Below are 18,349 nucleotides of genomic sequence, written 5' to 3'. Positions count from 1 at the left end.
TACCTTTTCAATTAACATTAAAAGGAAAAGGTATGTTCTCTAATAAAATTAGCTGCTTGGAAAAGATGATACCAGACTCTTTCTGATGTTTTCCCACCATAGACCAATACAATTCTCAGCTTACAAAGTACTTCTGTCTTGTGCTCACTTATATTTCCATCCATGGTCATTATTTCTGCCTTTATCGTAAAGTGTTTTCTAACAAAACAGTTTGAATGATTGCCTTTGAGAATGGATTTAGCCATGACAATAAGCCATGGTTTTTAAATAAGCCACTGTTGCAGGGTTCAATAACATCCCAAGCCATAAATTAATGTTTACAAACCATAATGTAAGCCAGACCAATGAATCTGTTCCACCTCTTCTCAGATCTTGGACAGGCTCTGACCCCTTCTATTCTCTTTCAAACTAATAGGCATCACTTGTACTTTACCCCCCTGCCATTCACACACCCTCTCTCACCTGGCAACAGCCACTTCAATCCCTGCTGCACTTACACCATGCACTTACGCATCCTCACACTCCCTCTCCCACATGGCAGAAGCACCCCAAGCCTCACTACACTTGTGCCCCACCTCCCTGGCCACCCACATATTTCTTCACTCCCTATCCAACCAAGTGGCAGCCACTTGATCTCCCTGCCAGCCACCTGGAACTTGCAATTTCCTACCAGCTTCCCAATGACTTTGGTTGTTGGAAGCTGGTAGGAAACTGTGAGGAGGTGTTTGTTTAATGACCCACTATCATTTAAGTAGAGCAATAAGTACTGCAGTGATTGTCATTTCTAAATGATGCAGTCATATGATATTTTGTTTTATGATCACATTGTTTAACAATGGAAATTCTAGCCCAATTGCTGTCATAACTTGAGGATTGCCTGTATAATTTATTTGAAAGAGGCCTTTCAAGCAACAAGTTTGAAAAAGTGAGTAAAATTTTATCTCAAAGTAGAAGAAAAGTGTCAGACCCTTTCTTTCTTATGCTTTCATTTTGGGTTCTGCCATTCTATCTTTCGGGTTCTGCCAAACAACTCATCTTAGTGAGTTGTTTCAAGGATGGGCTGAATGATGATCTCTATTGTGCTTGTATTGCCCAAGGAGCCCCTGTCTGCCTCCACAACTGGTGCATCTTAGCCAAGGAGGCAGAGATCAACCAAGAGCGAAATCAACATCATTTTGGTCAAGCGTGGAGATGTTCCTCACCAAAGAAGAAGTGAAAGGCAACAAAAGCCCCCACAGCGCTCAACTGCCTGCTTTAAATGTGGCAAAGAGGGCCATCAAGCTGCAGAGTGTTGTTCAAAGACTCCAGTGAGAAAAGGAGACTGGCCTGGGGGGGGAGAACTGTTAATCCCCCCCTCCAGCACCCAAGGGAGACAGAGATGAAAAACGCCGAACTTGTGGAGTTCCAACCCTCCAAGAAATCAGGAAGGGGAACTCTGACCCCACCAGAGAAGGACCCAGAGATGTCGGACAGCAACTCCGATCATGAATCCTTGGTAAGTGGATCCATCACACCCATTACCAGGTCCATAGAACTGCTAAGCCCAGGGATGGAGAAGAAGGTGGCCCTAAAGGCTTTACTGGACTTGGTCTACCTCAGATGTTTAATCTGGGGATTCCTGTGAGGTGGCTGAAGAAGCAATTTTGTTCAGGCAATTAGATGGGTCTATTGCAAGGGGCATCCTGGCCACCCTCACCACAATGCCCGTAAAATTTACCATGGGAGACCATGCTGAGATTTTGACTTTTATAGTGATCCCTGGCATGGAATGGCCCCTAATCCTAGACTGGCATGGTTTAAAAAAATGGAACCCGAGGGTGAACTGGAGATTTGAGATTCCCAAAAAGGAAACCCCACTCACCCAATAGCCACCGCGGCATCAAAGTGAAGTGCAAGCCCAAAGTGGTGGCAGCTATCAACAATTGGGAATTGGAAGGCATACCCAGGGAGTACCAGGACCTGGCTGAGGTCTTTAGCGAGAAGGGATCTGATGAATTCCCGCCCCCCATCCCACAGACTATGCTATTGAGATAGTCCCTGGAGCTAAGCTGCCAAAGCCCATGCTCTATTCGATGACACACACCCCCGGGAGTTAGAGGAACTGTGCAAATTCATAGATAAGAATTTGGTGTTAGGTTTCATTTAACCAGCCAGACCAAAAATGGCTGCCCAGTGCTATTTTGGGAAAAGAAAGATGGGATTATAGATGCTTGAATGCTGTGTGTATGAACAATGTCTACCGCTTGCCGCTCATGAAAGACGTGCTAGCCAACCTCTCAAAGGGAAAGATTTCGTCCAAGTTAGATCTGTGAGAAACATGTTACTGGGTTAGAATCAAGGAGGGGGATGAGTGGAAGACTGCCCTCTAAGGTGCTTCCAGTTCAAAGTATGCCTGTTTGGGCTACAGGGAGCACCTGCAATATTTATACAGCTAATTAACGAGGTCCTCCATGAGCATTTGTACAAGGAGGTTTTGGTGTACCTGGATGACAGGTAAATAAGCTCCATGTAGCCAAACTGTATACCAAACATTTAAAATGTGAATTTCACAAAGAAAAGATTGACTAATTGGGCTACTGGATTTCTCATAAAGGCGTGGAAATGGACCCAGAAAAGGTGCAAGTTGTTTTGGAGTAAGCCCCACCACGCACCCGGAAGCAGCTGCAAAGTTTTCCGAGCTTTGCAAACTTCTATCAGCAATTCAACTCCTCCTTCACTTAGATCAGCTGTTCTCAACCTATGGGTCGCGACCCCATTTGGGGTCGATCGACCATTTCACGGGGGTCGCCAAGCAAGGCTGTCTGCCATTTTTTCCCCTTTTCCGGCGGGTGCCTTACCTCCCTTTAGCTGGGCCAGCTGGTGGTCGGCCTGCTCCGTCTCTGCCGCTTGCCAGCTACGCCTCGGCCGGTGCAGGGGGCGGAACCACGCATGCGCGGTGCTCCCGGGCAGGGAAAGTCCTCGACTTAGGTTCGGTTGGGTAGTCCTCGACTTACGACCGGTTTAGTCCTCGACTTACGATCGGTTTAGTCCTCGACTTACGACTGGTTGGGGGTCGTGGCATTAAAAAGGTTGAGAACCACTGACTTAGATCATGCTCCCCATTACTAACTTACTAAAAACAAAAGGGGAGGACAAGCCAAAACCTAGCTAGCCACCAGAATAGACTATGGAATGCCAAGCGGCATTTGAGAAATTAAAAAGGCTTTTCTTTGCAGAGCCAGTGATAAAACACCCAGATGCAGAAAAAACGTTTGTCATCCAGGCTGATGCCAGTAATGTAATGGTGGGTGCAGTACTACTCCAGGAAAACCAGGCAGGCCAATTACAACCTTGCTGCTACACCTCAAAGAAACTCCAGAAACTTAGGTAAATTACCTTAGGTGTTGTGGTGTTCAACTGCCAGAAGACTCCATGGCCAATTCAGAGGAGGAAACACAGGAGTGGGCATCGGGCCCAGTGTCAGGTCCAGCTGAAAGCTCTGATGGGGACAAAGGAATGGAGCTGTTGCAGCCAGGGTCAGAGGCAGAGCCTGGGCCATCCACCAGCTCCCAGATGGAAAGGTTGAGACTCCACGCCTTGAGGCAAGTTATTAAGGAGAGGAGGATGGGGCCAGTGATTGATGCGTGGGCGCAGCAGAGGCTGAGGAGAGAAAAACAGTGAGAGGCTACGGGCCGGTCTTCGGGACCGAAAAGTCACTGCTGCTAACTGTTATGGATAAAAGGCAGGGGTGGAGATGAATAGGTGTGGCAGACAACTATTCATCTCCCTGCTGGTCAGTCACTTCTATTTGGAACTCCTGACTGTTTGGAAACTTGCCAGACTTTTCCTTGGATCCTGTGTTACTGGGAGTCGGAGCGCCTTCTGAGTGTGTCCATGTGTCTTATGTTGGAAAAGAGCCAGCTTGCCTGAAGGACTCTTGCTGCAAGTGTGGGGAGAGACTGAGATTAACTCTGGGTTTTGGGAGACCCCTGCAGGGAAAAGGGAGCGAGCTCCGTTATTTGGAGGCAACTAAAGACTTTAACAGTTGGCTGTGTTCTGAATAAAAGAAACATTGGAGATTTATTGGTTCATCTGTTGTGTTTGGGGAGTCGGGTCAGAACATTAGGGTGGGGGACAGGGTATACCTTTCCACTAGGTTCCTGAAGTCCTTTCAGCCATCCAAGAAATTAGAGCCAAAATTTGTGGGACCCTTCCCTATTAAACACATCATCAATCTAGTCACAGTAGAGCTTAAACTCCTGAAGACATTAAGACAGATCCATCCAGTATTCCACAGTAGCTTGCTAAAGCCAGAGACGAATTCGTCCGTAAGGCCAGCAGTGGTCCCTCCACCACAACCTATCATGGTAGAAGGTGAACAACATTTTGAAATCAGGGAAATTCTAGACTCCAGGAAGCACCATGGGGCCACCCAATACTTAGTGGCATGGAAGGACCTCTTGGCTTCCCAGAATGAGTGGGTACACAAGAAACATGTGAGGGCCCCTAGACTGCTCAAATGTTTTCATACTCGTTACCCTGATAAACCTGACTAACTGCTATGTTTCATTCTCTCCATTATTATTTTCTCTTCTCCAGGTGGATCTCTCTTTTTTTAAGGGGGAAGGCATGTCAGACCCTCAATGTATTTCTTTCTTATGCTTTCATTTTTGGGTTCTGCCATTCTATTGTGGGGGGAATGTTTGTGTTGGGAATGGAGGGGAAATAACCTATGGGTCTTCTGCAATGTACTTCCTTTGCTTTGTTCTATCCTCTTTAAAGCACCTTACTTGGCGGTATGAAAGGAATGTGCCTCCGGCCATCTGCCTTATCTCTAGTCATATGGGAAGAAACCCCGGAGAGACCTGCCAGCCTCGAGAACGATGCCTTATCGGTTCTTTCCCACAACAATTTAACACCTATGGATTGGCTCAATTCAAACTGGCCAGCTGGACATTTGGGGTGAGATTTGAAAGGGCTCTTTTAATGTAATGTTTTGCGTGGGAAATTCTCAGATCCTTCCTTACTATCCTGCTATCAATACCTTCCAATAAAAGTTCCTGCTGAAACCATGTGAGTTTCAAGAGTTCTGCTTTCTTGGGAGGTTTAAATGAGGCAGGTCCTTACAAAAAGTTAATTAGCAGTTTAAAGAACTTAAAAATATATAGAACACATGCTAAAAAGCTGAATAGGAATTTAAGAAAGTTTAACATTGATTAAAAGACTAGGCAAGTGGAATGTTATGACTTTTGCTAAGATTTTTGAAAAAGAAATTGAGAAAACAAAACAGTATTTCCATCAGAATACAAATCGCTTAGTCTACCAGGAAATACAGTAATTGGTTCAAAGTTGAAAATAAAAAAAAATAAAACCTGAAATTTCATTAATATAAAAATGGTCCACTAGACAGGACTAAAATTCCAAGCAGAAAAAAGAAAAGTGAAAACTGCCAAATGACAAGTAAAGGTTTGACCTTTGAGATATTTCAAAGGATTTTTGAGGAACTGGAAGAGAAACTTACTATCAATCTGATAGTGATGATCTCTGTGCCAGTAAATGTATTTTTTTAAAGGGTGGGGTACAAATTCTAGCTCATGGAGAAAATAAAGAAATTGAAACATATAAGACAGATATGACAGTCAGACAGCACTCTGAGAACCAGTTTGATCTAGCGATTAAGGCGCCAAGCTAGAAATCAGGGGATTATGAGTTCTAGACCCACCTTAAGTCCCATCTTAAGCAGGAAAGCTGGCTGGATAACTTTGGACCAGTCACTCTCTCTCAGCCAAGCTCACCTCACAGAGTTTTTGTTGTGAAGAAAAAAGAAGGTGGAAGGAGTATTAGTTACTATATAATAAAAATAATAAAATCTTTTTATGACAAATCAAGAGATAAGAAGGACCTGGACAAGGATTTCTTTCTGGATTTACAAAAGAGGATTTCTAAAACTTTGAAGAAAAGTTTGAGATGGGAGAAAGCAATCTCCATGGAGATTCAATCCTGTGACAGAATTTGATGAACTAAAGATTAAGATTGTTAGAAGCAAAAGAAAGGAATTTAAAGTTGGCTTGTTTGATCAGGATGAAAATATGGAATATTTTTATAACATTCTGGAAAAACTTTATGGACTTCCTGTTGAGATTTGTACAGAAATGACAATGCTCTTCATATTTATGAACAGATAAAAGAGGTTATGGGAAGTAGGGGACCATATACGTAATATCATAGGGAGGAATGATTTGCTTATATTTGTTGCAAGGAAAATTGGCAATCACTTCTTTATATATTCTTTTTTTCTACCTCTCTTCTCTTCTTTTTCTTTTCTTTTCTTTTTTGGAATTTGTATTTCTTTCTATTTTTTCTGTTTTATGATTTAGTTTATATTATTTTTCAGCATTGTCAAACTATTTTAAAAGAAAAAAATTAAAAACAGAAACTAAACAATGATAAAAATCAGATTGAACTTGGAGGGAAAAGGTGTATACATCTACAGAGAGTGACAATATATATATATGTTAAAAGCTGTACAACGACACTAGAACACCAGGAAGAGTTAAAACCAAAAAGTTTTAATAAATATTTAAAAACCTAGCTTTCGTTGAATATCTATCAACGTCATCAGGGTGTATGTTGGTCAGTGGGAGGGCCCCTTTATAGATGGGGCCCTCCCACTGTGAGAAGTACAGCTTCTCACACTGGGAGGGCCCCAGTGAGAAGTACAGCTGACCAGAACGAAGTCAGACATGGGCATAGAGAGTGTGGGGAGAGTGGTGAACCCACAGATATAAGGCATCCTAAAATACCTAATGGGAAAGAACACCCCATAAGTCTGAGAGCCATAAGTGATAGCAACATGATTAAGGACACATCCACCTTGGGAGCAAGAAAAAAGGAATACTTGAGAGTAGGAAAAGCAAGCAGCAGTAATCCAGCCAACACTATAGAAGCCACAACTATAGAGTTGAATGGCCGGCTAGGCCCAGTAACAAGATCTATGAGTCGGGGCATCAATATCACTTCATCTATAAAGGGGCCCTCCCACTGACCAACATACACCCTGATGATGTTGATAGATATTCAACGAAAGCTAGGTTTTTAAATATTTATTAAAACTTTTTGGTTTTAACTCTTCCTGGTGTTCTAGTGTCATTGTACAGCTTTTAACATGTATATACCCAGGAATCATAAAACAATATAGTTTTAATGAATAAAACCTAGCTTTCGATAGCCTAAAACTGCCATCATCGTCAGGGTATAATCAGGATGCTGGGAGAGCTTGCTTATAACTACAGTCATGTCTGCGCACGGCTCCTAGATCTTGTGACAGGTCCCGGCTGGCCAATCCTGGCCTCATCTGCAAACCAAGTTAATTCTTCCTTACCTCCTTTACCTACATGTGTGTTGCTGCCCTCCTCCCTCCTTTTTTNCAACACCCAACCCATCACCCAGATCAGTCCGCAGGCTTCGTTGTTTAACCGTGGGGGTGGTGGGTGTTCCCATGGGCACCCGTTCCGATACTACATCCAATCGGCAACCTCCCTTCTCTCCTTCTACGGGGCCCGATGCCGTTCCTAGTTTGCCGGTGGCTTTCTCCTCCTCACGCCTTCGCTGCGCTGCTGCCTGGGATATATATATATCCCAGGCAGCAGCGCTGCTGCCTGTATATATATATACAGATTAAGACAACATAAATACAGAAGTCACCAACAAATAAATATATTGGAGACATAGAATAGAAAGACATGCGAATATAGTGAAACTGTATTATAAATATATTATAAATAAAGAACATGAGTAAAATAGAAAATGGTTTATTGTTTCTGTTGACAGGAAGGAAAATAGATTTGTATGTGTGTTCTTTTGCTTTTACATATACACCCATGTATGTTCTTAGGCAGGGCTTTTTTTCTCATAGAATGCCCAGAACGGAGTTCCGGCACCTTTTTTGGATGGAACCTTGTAGGGTAGGCAAGGCGGGTTGTATGATGTGTGTGAGTTCCGGCACCTTTGTTTTTTAGAAAAAAAGCACTGTTCTTAGGTATTTACATGTGTGAGATTGATTTTGGTAGGGAAGGAAATAGTTAATTTTAGAATAGAACAGAACAGAATAGAATAGAAATAAATTGAAAAAATATGACTTCTTAGTAAGGACAATAATAGGCTTTTGTTTTTATTTTTTAGAAAACAAAATCAGTTCTTTGAATTTAAGTTTCCACAAGGTACCACAGTGTTATTCAACAAGTGTGGCCATTCACTCTTATATCCATAATGTAATTAAACTGAAGAACATGTGGAAGATTTTATGTTATTTAATAAAATCATGGACATTAGGCAGTAAAAATCTTCTGCTATTAAGTGTTCTTTAATTTTTTATTTGCAGTGGCCAGCAGAAAAGTTCAGTTTGACTAGATCCAGTTCTATAATCCTTCCCACGTGTCCTGAAAAATAGAAAAATAGAAGTGTTAAGTAGTAGCATTATTACTGATAAAAGCTATAGCCAGACATAAACTACTAGTGGTATTAAATTATTGTCTGATTAGCTTATTTGCTTTGGTTACCCTGGATCTGCAGTGAGGGGTCTACACATTACAGTACTTTTTATTTTAAAAGGTTTAACAGGGTATTACAGTTATATTGAAAAGAAATTTACCCCAAATCAATAACATGGACCACTAGGAGGCATTATGTGACTGGTTTCACCTCTAATTGGGTATCCTAGAATAGGAGTATCTGGATATTATTCTAAGGGGTACAAATTACATGGGACATACCGTGTCTGAGGAAACCTAGTAAGAATGAAATTGGTTAGTTGATGCCTTCTGTTAATCAATGTAACTGAAAATACCACACAATGTAAAAAATAGAAAAAAATCACACACACCTGTCCAAAGAATACAGTGGATCTTATGTAAACTCCTATCCATGGGTGTGTGACATAATGTAATATTTGTATCTCTCTGCTCTGAGAGCTTAAAGGAAGGTAGACCCTTCTGATAGAGCTATAAAAAATTAATTTCTAACACTTGTGAAAATCATCTGCCTTTAAGTAAACCTTTTCCACAACTCCATCCCACTTGCATTCTCAAGTCCATGATAAAAGCTAAGATCTAAAGACTGAAAATTTTAGTCTGAAGAAAAAGGCAACAAAAACAACAGAATAACAAGGTTGGAAGGGACCTTGGAGGTCTTGTAGTCCAACCCCCTGCTCAAGCAGGAGACCCTATAACATTATAGACAAATGGTTGTCCAATCTCTTCTTTAAAACCTCCAGTGTTGGAGCAGCCACAATTTCTGGAGGCAAGTCATTCCACTGATTAATTGTTCTCATTGTCAGGAAATTTCTCCTTATTTCTAGGTTGGTTCTCTCCTTGGTTAGTTTCCATCCATTGCTTCTTGTCCTGCCCTCAGGTGCTTTGGCGAATAGATTGAGCTCCTCGTCTCTGTGGGAGCCCCTCAGATATTGGAACACTGCTATCATGTCACCCCTTGTCCTTCTCTTCATTAGACTAAACATACTCAATTCCTGCAACAGTTCTTCTGTAAACATAGTTTATCAAGTAAGTACTTTTTGGTTTCTCTCACCTGGTGGATAAATAGAGCTGTCCCTGTACATAAATGAATCTTACTTGACCAGAATGTATTTCAAAATATGTATTAGAGAAAAACTGACCTGGAAAACACAAATAGACATAAACCCACATTTACAATTTTTAATGTAATAGACTAGACAATCTAGAGGCAGGTTACATCCTGCTTAAATCTGTCACATTTGAGGTCTGTTAGATATTTTCCCTTTGCTTTTCTTTAAGTAGTTATGATCAATGAATCATTCAACCTTTTAACTGTATATTTTGGGATTATATTTTGATCAGTCCATAACAATTCAAAGCTACAATCTAAACTTCAGACCACTTTTGTTGTGCTTTTTCAAATAACTCTTACATTTCTGAGTTATGACAGAGGTCCCCAACCTTTTGAGCACCAGGGACCGGTTCCGTGGAGAGATGTTTTTCTGAGGACTGGGGGGAGCCTGTTTTCAAGTACTGCCTGCATCCCACAGATGGGCTTTGCTTGTTTGTGTGGACCGGTTTCTGGCATGCTGCATCCCGGTGCCAGTCCACAGATCGGAGGTTGGGGACCCCTGAGATATGAACATTTCTGGAATTTTGATGCACTATTGTGCTATTAGTTAACTGTGAAATTACTTTTCCATTCAGAAAGCTTCATCCATGGCTAGAGTGTGCCATATATTCTTTTCCAAGACCATCATAATCAGTGCAGGCAATAGATTTGGCTTTATCCTCTGTTGGAATATGTTTTGTTGGAATGTATTTTATGCAACAATTACAGTAGTATTTAGCCAGTGGATAGCAGTATTTACAAGTTTGGATCTATGGTATATACTCTATGACCTTTTTGTTCTAAGTAAAGTTTCCTGTTTCCTGTTACAGTTAAAAAAAACAATTAAGCAATAAAGCACATAGTGGTTGAATATTCTGTTTGTTCTGTAGTACTACATATAAACAGAATTTTTAATATTCCCCATGAAGCAATTCTCACATTTAAGTGAAACAGTCTTCGAAGTAGCTTGCAATCAAGTCCTTTCACTTCTATGCTGGTACTTAGTTGCAGTTTGGGGTAGATTAAGCTGCCCATTTTGCATTATTTAAAAGAATGCCTACTTCTATTTAAGGTGTGAATTCAGATCTTTATTTAAAAATGCAAATCTCTCATTGACTCAGAGACATGCATGGGATGAACAAATGACAAAAGCAGTATTGCACTATCACAATGCAGGCTCCACAACATATATGTATTGTGATACCATGATATTGCTTTGACATTTTGAAGAAAACCTTCAACACATATGTTCGGACTGTGATTGGAAATAAATAAGTGGCTTTAATTTTCTCGTTTTAAAAATTTGGAAGGCTGCTAATCCCTTATTAGAGAATAAATCCTGACAAATTTCACAAGAAAAAAAATGCAGTAGTTTCTTTATAGGCAACAAACTTGTTTATTTATTTTATTTCAAATTTCAGGGGAATTATGTATTTCCTTCCTTTTCCATTTATTGCTTGTTTGCCAATTTGAATAAAAATATCAAACATTATTGTTATTTTTCTAGGCAAGAAAGATGGAATATTTCAAGTGCCAAGAGTAGGGAGAATGATTAATGAAAAGCTATGCAAGATATGTTTGTTCTCTGCTCAGTTGGGACCAAACTCACAGAGGGCACCAAAGGGTAGGAGTAAATGATTGAGCAACAAACAATTGAGCAATGATGAGTAACAAACAATTACACAAAAACATGAACATCCAGAGTGTTCAACAAACTTGTTGTGTTTTATCCTTCAAATCACACACATTTTACACATACACACACACACACAAACACACACATACCATTTGTAACCCTCGGAGGCAATTTCCAAAGGGCACTAGGATTGGCTTTGTTTACTACATCAATATCTTTATTACAAAACACTGCGATCAGAAAGCCTTGATTAAAAAATAATGTAAATAGAGGCAAAGTTGCAAAACCATCAGATATATTTCCCCAAATGAGAAATGAAAAAGGAAACAATCCAGTTTTCTTTTTCCTCACCCTGAAGAAATATGTGCTTCCATAGACACAGTCTTTGTACTCTTCTGAATCACTAGAAAGCTTTTTTTTAATAAGAAAACTTATCAAAGGCCATTTCCATATGAATAGTTTTCACTCTCCCAACCCTCAGTTTAGAAGGTTATTATATTTTTTTATTACTGACTTGGAGTGTTAAGAACAAAATGTGAAACTCACTAGCACCCAAAAGCAATTTCCCCCTTTGCTGAGAAGAAAACCACAGGGCTATCTATATGTTCATGAAGTCACTAAAAGTCAAATTTGATTTAAGGGCAAATTTATCTTTTTAATGCTCATGTACCTCAAAGGGTTATCTAGCAAGACTGGCAAGATAACGTGGATAAGATGCTTTGTGGATACTATGATCATATTAAAAAGCCAAGTTTAATTCCAAATTGTATTACTATAGTCTACAGCAGTAGTTAAATACTTACCAAAAAGTCCAGTAACTTGTTCAGAAAAAGAATTGCTATTCTCAAAGTACAACCCAAGCCGATCCAGTGGAGGAGGTGTATAGAAAATTTTGGTCACGATGTTGTCTGGTCCTGAGAGAAAGAGACTTTCTCCACTTGTCAGTGTAATGTTTAGCCTAAGACAGAACAAACTGTATTATTTTCTAATATTCCTTTGACAATTTGTCATGTTGATGTAGTAATTTAATATTGCTCATACTGTTATTGGCAAACACAATTTTAATAAAACATATGTAAATGAATATTTTTGCATTTGTTTCTTATTATATATCCCTTATATAGTTCCCGGAAGTAATTTACACAGCGTGTTTCAGCACAATGGACTTACAGAAGTTTAGAAAATGCTTATTTAAGCAACACCTGAAAGGCAGTTTTTAATTGTTGTCCCTCTATTGATGGAATGCATCATCTAGTACAGTGGTAGCGAACCTATGGCACGGGTGCCAGAGGTGGCACTCAGAGCCCTCTCTGTGAGCACGTGTGCCGTCGCCCCAGTTCTAGGCCTTCAGCTGGGTTTTATAAAATCTTTTTGCTTTAGGCCTCTGCCGCCGTGTACAAAAAAAAGAGGTACAATCAATCAGTCAATTTCAACTTCTCATGGGAAAAAAAAAAGATCTTGAAAGTTGGAATTGATTGATTGAACTTTTTAGTCCCACCCAGTCTGCTGTTACCACCGCAGCCACGTCCACCCAATGGGCCACACCCACCCGGCACCCAACGATGCATAAGTGGGTTTTGGGTTGCAGTTTGGGCACTTGATCTCTAAAAGGTTCGCCATCACTGATCTAGTACAACAAAAAGAGGGTGATTTAAAAAACAATAACACAAAAAACAAAAATCACTTCTTCTTTTCAGACTTACATCTCATGCTTTTAAGGAGTCTTAAGTAGCTTATCTAGATTTGTGGCTGTAGGGCGAAGGCAAAATCTCAACTGTTTTCCCCATCTGTTTGATGGATATTTATCAAATAACTATCCAAACACTCCTTTTTTTTTTAAAAAAAAAAAAGAGCAATAAATAAAGATACTATAGAACAGTGGTGGCGAACCTATGGTACGGGTGCCAGAGGTGGCACTCGGAGCCCTTTCTGTGGGCACACGCACCATCTCCCCAGCCCCGGCTCCTCCCACAGCCCCCTCCTCACCAGCAGCCTTCCCGGAGGAGAGTCGCCCCTGGGCGCGGCCCATGCAAAGCAGCGTGGGGACAAGACTCTGCCCTTGCGCCCCATCGTGCGCAGATGATGCTGCGGGGCATGGGTGGAGGGCGTGGCCGTCATGGTGCTGCTGGACTGCCTGGGTGAACTGTGACGAGCCGTGGAGGTGGCGGATGGCCCAGTGGGGAGGGCGGAGCGGGGACAGGGGTGGGGATGGGTTTTGGGCACTCGGTCTCTAAAAGGTTCTCCATCACTACTATAGAAGCTAACATGAAACAATTACATAGGTAAAGCTGACTTAGAAACAATCAAGAAAAATCAGAATTGTATATGATTTGCCTTTATTAATTTGGAATTGTTTTCAGATACCAGTTTAGGATTTCCATTGTCTCCTTCTGATTAATTTTATGTGGGTATCAAATACCATTCACAAAAATTTAAATCTAGAAGAACCACAGAAGAAAGATAATAGAGCAATAAATTCCAAGTACAGCCTTGGATATACTTAAACAGGATGTTGTATTAATCCTGACAGAAAGTTTAAAAACTTTCATCAGAAAGATCAATACTATTGCTATGTTTCTATCTCCATCATGGCCATACATCGGATTACCAAAAACAGTTTCAATCGCTAATAAGGGCAAAAATCAGACTGAAAAGAAGCTGATAATTTGAATCCTATTAAATCTCAGGCATCATAAGTCTTTCTAATATCTAGTTAACAACTGAAAAATTAGACACAGGATACTATAGTTTATATATCAACTAGATTTAATTTGGTTTTATTTAAGTGAATTAAAACCACCACCATTTTCCAAGGAACAAAGGACTAAAAATTGCAACATGGAAAGATTAATCAGATTGAATTTCAAGCTAATGGTCTAGCCGGAATGGACACCATCTAAGCAATGGATCTCAAATATCCAAATAATTTATTTATATTCTCAAACATAAATTCTTAAATTATCAGTTTGACAGATTACGCAAAAAGAGACTATGTTCAAATATATCCACAACAAACTGACCAAATGCTGTATTGGCTGCATTAGTCTTTAATTCTATCTTAATGAAGGAGTGTAAATTAGATGTGAGAAATTTTACCTACAAATGCAATAGCAAGTGGTCATATTGGTTTACCCAAAGTTTTACTAATTATTCCTTGGGCTTGTATAAACAATTCCTTGGGATTGTATAAGCCAATTTTACTAACTGTTCCTTGAGATTGTATAAACAACATCATAAGCCAATTTTAAGAAAGCTGCATAGTGGCAGATTCCTAATAGAGTAGGCCTCATAAGGGTTTAAAGCATATGATATTCTTTCTGAACATATATTATGAAGCATCTGTTACAGTAAAATGTTTTAAAGCTATGTACATATATCCAGGGAGGTAAAAAATAAAGCCAATTCAATATTATTAACATTGCAGCCTGACATACAAGGATTTTCATTTTATGGGCATTGTTTCTGGGAAGAAGAAAGGACACCTTTCAGTCTGACAGATTATGCAAAAGAAACTATGTTTTAGGGATTGGGGACTTCAATTGTCTATAAAAAAAACTAAAAACAACAAGTTTACCCTTCAATTGTTAAAGATTCTGTGTCATTCCACACAAAAGAGTCACTGGAGCCATTACTTTTCAGCGTAATTTGTTTTGTTGACACATTTATTTCCAGGTTAAGCTTCGGATAAATTATTTCAAACTGTGTAAAATGCTTGTTTTCACCAAACTTGCCAGTCACTTGGATCCCTACACATATGTAAAGGAACATTCAGGAAATATACTAGTGTTTGCCTAACATTCATTAGTACAGAAATAATTGCCCTACAATGAATAAAAGATTGCTCTTTACTTAATCTGATTGCCAATTTCATGCACTACCTTGCTCAATTTATTTAGACTTAAAACCTAAGATGAGTTTAACCCACTTAGGATTTAGATGGGAGACCACCAAAAAACCCCAAGATTACTAGCTAGACAGAAAAGCTTTCTACGTCTACTATATCTACACCTATGTCTACTATATCTATGTCTATATCTACTATATCTACATCCATGTCTACTATATCTACAACAAACTCCAGGGAGAAGGTGTGTAAACATGTCCATGAACTTCACCAGCAGTCAAGCTTAATTTGGAGATGACTTAGTTACATTACACAAATAATTACAAAATCTGTTTTTGTCCAGATAGCTGACAGGCATTAATCCATCATGCCAATGCTGCTAAATATTTTTACATCTGTGCAGCAGATATAATACAAGACAATCAATAAAGAGTTGATAGAAATCTCCAACATTTAAAATAAATATCACAAATAATCAGTGGATTTAGGAAGAAAGAAATGTCAGTACATCCCCATGTATATATTGGAATCTGTAACAAGTTACAATGCATTTGTCTAAAATGAGATGAAAAGTACAGTGAACAAAAAAAAAAAAGAATCAGAAAAGAATAGATTTTCATAGATTGTCAGAAGGAAAACATTCCCATAGAACTTTGAATATTCAGATCTACCCAATTCTTTATAGAAATCACTTACCTTTCTCTGGATCAGACAACAGATTTAAGGGTGTTTGTGGCTGACGACTAAAAGTTACACAAACTAAAAAATTTTCATGAGGTAGTTGAAAAAGGAAATGGGGATCTACAGTCCTGGAAAATCCTGGAAAGAAAAGTAATTATTAGCATGTATTTTATACTGATTTGTGGAATTGTCCAAGATCCCTAATATCTTAGCTAAGCTTTATGGCTGACAAAATTGAGCTAATTATAATTAGTGTCAACAGCAGGCTGCAAAAGTTTACTATATATTAATTAACAGAGCTGTCAAATTCATCATGGGGTACTTTGTTTTATCAAATGTCCATGCACAGCACCCGAAAAGTCAGGATTTTTCACTCAGTAACAAAATAAAATAGCCTGTTAATGAGCTGGCATGGGGCACCTAGACTACAGTGCCATACAACTATTATTTCAGAAAGCTGTCCTTGTTTAGATTCATTTAATTTAATGATTTATTTTCTTAATTTTGCTCTTGCATTTTCCTTTGTGAAGCATATAAACATAAACACTTTTAAATCCTTATGAACCTCTTTCATATTTGCTCCCTTTTCAGGTTTGTCATTTTTCCCCCATCAAGAAAATATGATCACTGTAATTTAAACCCAAGTTGCACTTATGGAGTCAAAACATATGAAGACAAAGTAAACTGACAGCCTCAATTGCTTTCCCTCTGCTGTTTTGCTGCAGTAGATTAAATACACCATCTGAGATACTTGGGGGGTAGAGACGCCTTAGTGGTGAGAGGGGCGGCATATAAATTTAATAAATAATAATCATATGGTTTTTCTACTCTGATGCTAATATTATTCTTAAAATAATAGTGTCTACTTTCTTTAAGATTAACGAAGTACAGATTCATTGCTTGTTTCCCCCCCAGAATGGAGAGATTGCTTAAACAGAATGGAGAGATTGCTTAAACAAGGGGGGGGGGGGGNGGGGGGGGGGGGGAAGGGAACGGAAAAAAAAGATCTCTTTACATAATCTCTCCTGTGCCTGACCTGTTCTTTTGTTCCCCCTTCTCCCTCCTCTCAGAATGAAGAGATTGGAGACAAGAGATTACAAGAGAATAAGCACCGCACAAATGGGGAATAATACACTGGCTGTTTGCATGATGTGCTCAGGGCTGCTGACTCTTTTGTAACCCCTTCCTCTCTAATGAATGTAAATACAAACATTGTTTCCCTTCTTGCTAATTATCCCAGCATGGGGGTGAGCATTCCAAAGGGGAGGGAGGGGCTGTGAGTCAAGGTTCTGGCTGATGATCCCAACGAAGTAAGCACACCTGCGACATTCTAATCTCTAATGCAAAACTTTATTGAGTACAGCATACCAGCACTAATGAATAGAAAATCAGCCCTGGCAATATGGTGCCAGAAAGATAATTAAAAGAGTAAAACCTTCCCTCCTCTCTCAGGTCACATTGTCCAATTAGTCTTCAGGCAGTTGTTATGACTCTGCTTGCCTTAATATAGCTCCTGCGACCTTGCTTCCCATAGGGATAGAAACCACCTATGCATTCCATATGTTCCCCTCTCCCCTTTTAACTGTTGGCAAGTTAGAAGCGGCATGGCTATCCTAGCCCAAGCAATCTTCGTAATTTGACACTGGGAGGCAAACAAAAGCCAAAGGTGTGAAACTGATTAGTCTTGTCAATTACAGGCAGGGCTGCCAGCATCCAGATGGGCATTCCAAACCATCGCGGAGTTGATCAAAGTTTTGTAATTTGCCTTAAACATGCCAAAGCATGTTTGAACTGGGATTTTAACCCAAATGAAATGGGTAAAATCTCTATCTGCATAGCAGAACCACTGACATCTATTGATATTGTTTCAATCTATTTTTGCATATGGACAATCTGCTGATACTGACCATGCGTTCCTGACTTTAACGTTGTGTTGAAATGCACTTTCATTCTTGACTTTGGTCTCGGCTTCTTCAAATATCTCCCTGATAATTTTAAGACTGGATGATCTGCAGAAGTGTACATGTTAATGAAGCTGACTCATTTTTCTCTTTTACTTTATTCTGATACATAGAATAGCAATTCATTATTGAAAACAAGAATTATATTTATTTCTTACCAATCCTAATCTCAGTTTTATTGACAAGATAAGAAGCACCCGCCACCTGCCACAAACACATTTATGCATTCACACACACACACACACACACACGCACACACGCACGCACGCACACAGAGAGAGATAATATATGTAAACTATTAATAAATGTTGTTCCCCACAAATTTGCATAGATATACATAGAGACAAAGTACTAAAATCAGATTAACATTTGGTAATCCTTATTTTTTTTAAAAAAAAATTTTTATTTATAAAACAATTAAAAAGAACCATTGGATTTGACGTGACATTCCAGTATATACATTCTTATCAGATTATACCATATTTTACAATCAATTCATTATCTCTACATATACATTAAATTTTATATACATTATCTATTCTAAAGTAACATACATTTCTATCTTAACATTCGTCTTTAATCCCAGCCGTCCTTTTCAAATTCCTCCAACGGTAAAATTTATCCCAG

The 18,349-nt window shown here is 39.3% G+C and overlaps 1 protein-coding gene across 1 annotated transcript in view; it reads right to left on the bottom strand.

Annotated features, from left to right (window-relative positions):
* Positions 1 to 8,341: 8,341 nt before the first annotated feature.
* LOC107290776 (inter-alpha-trypsin inhibitor heavy chain H4-like) overlaps positions 8,342 to 18,349 on the bottom strand; it is a 50,273-nt gene continuing 40,265 nt past the window's right edge. The window contains exons 13-17 of the mRNA XM_015819692.2: positions 15,777 to 15,889; positions 14,811 to 14,982; positions 12,040 to 12,194; positions 9,562 to 9,649; positions 8,342 to 8,417 (exon numbers count right to left, since the gene is read on the bottom strand). Of these exons, the coding sequence (XP_015675178.2) occupies positions 8,342 to 8,417; positions 9,562 to 9,649; positions 12,040 to 12,194; positions 14,811 to 14,982; positions 15,777 to 15,889 (604 nt within the window). The remainder of the gene's footprint in view (positions 8,418 to 9,561; positions 9,650 to 12,039; positions 12,195 to 14,810; positions 14,983 to 15,776; positions 15,890 to 18,349) is intronic.

The sequence above is a fragment of the Protobothrops mucrosquamatus genome, unplaced genomic scaffold (genome assembly GCF_001527695.2).
Source record: "Protobothrops mucrosquamatus isolate PMUCROS unplaced genomic scaffold, P.Mucros_1.0 scaffold967, whole genome shotgun sequence".
Lineage (NCBI taxonomy): Eukaryota > Metazoa > Chordata > Lepidosauria > Squamata > Viperidae > Protobothrops > Protobothrops mucrosquamatus.
Note: the sequence above shows the minus strand (reverse complement) of the source record. Positions and strands in the feature narration are given on the sequence as shown.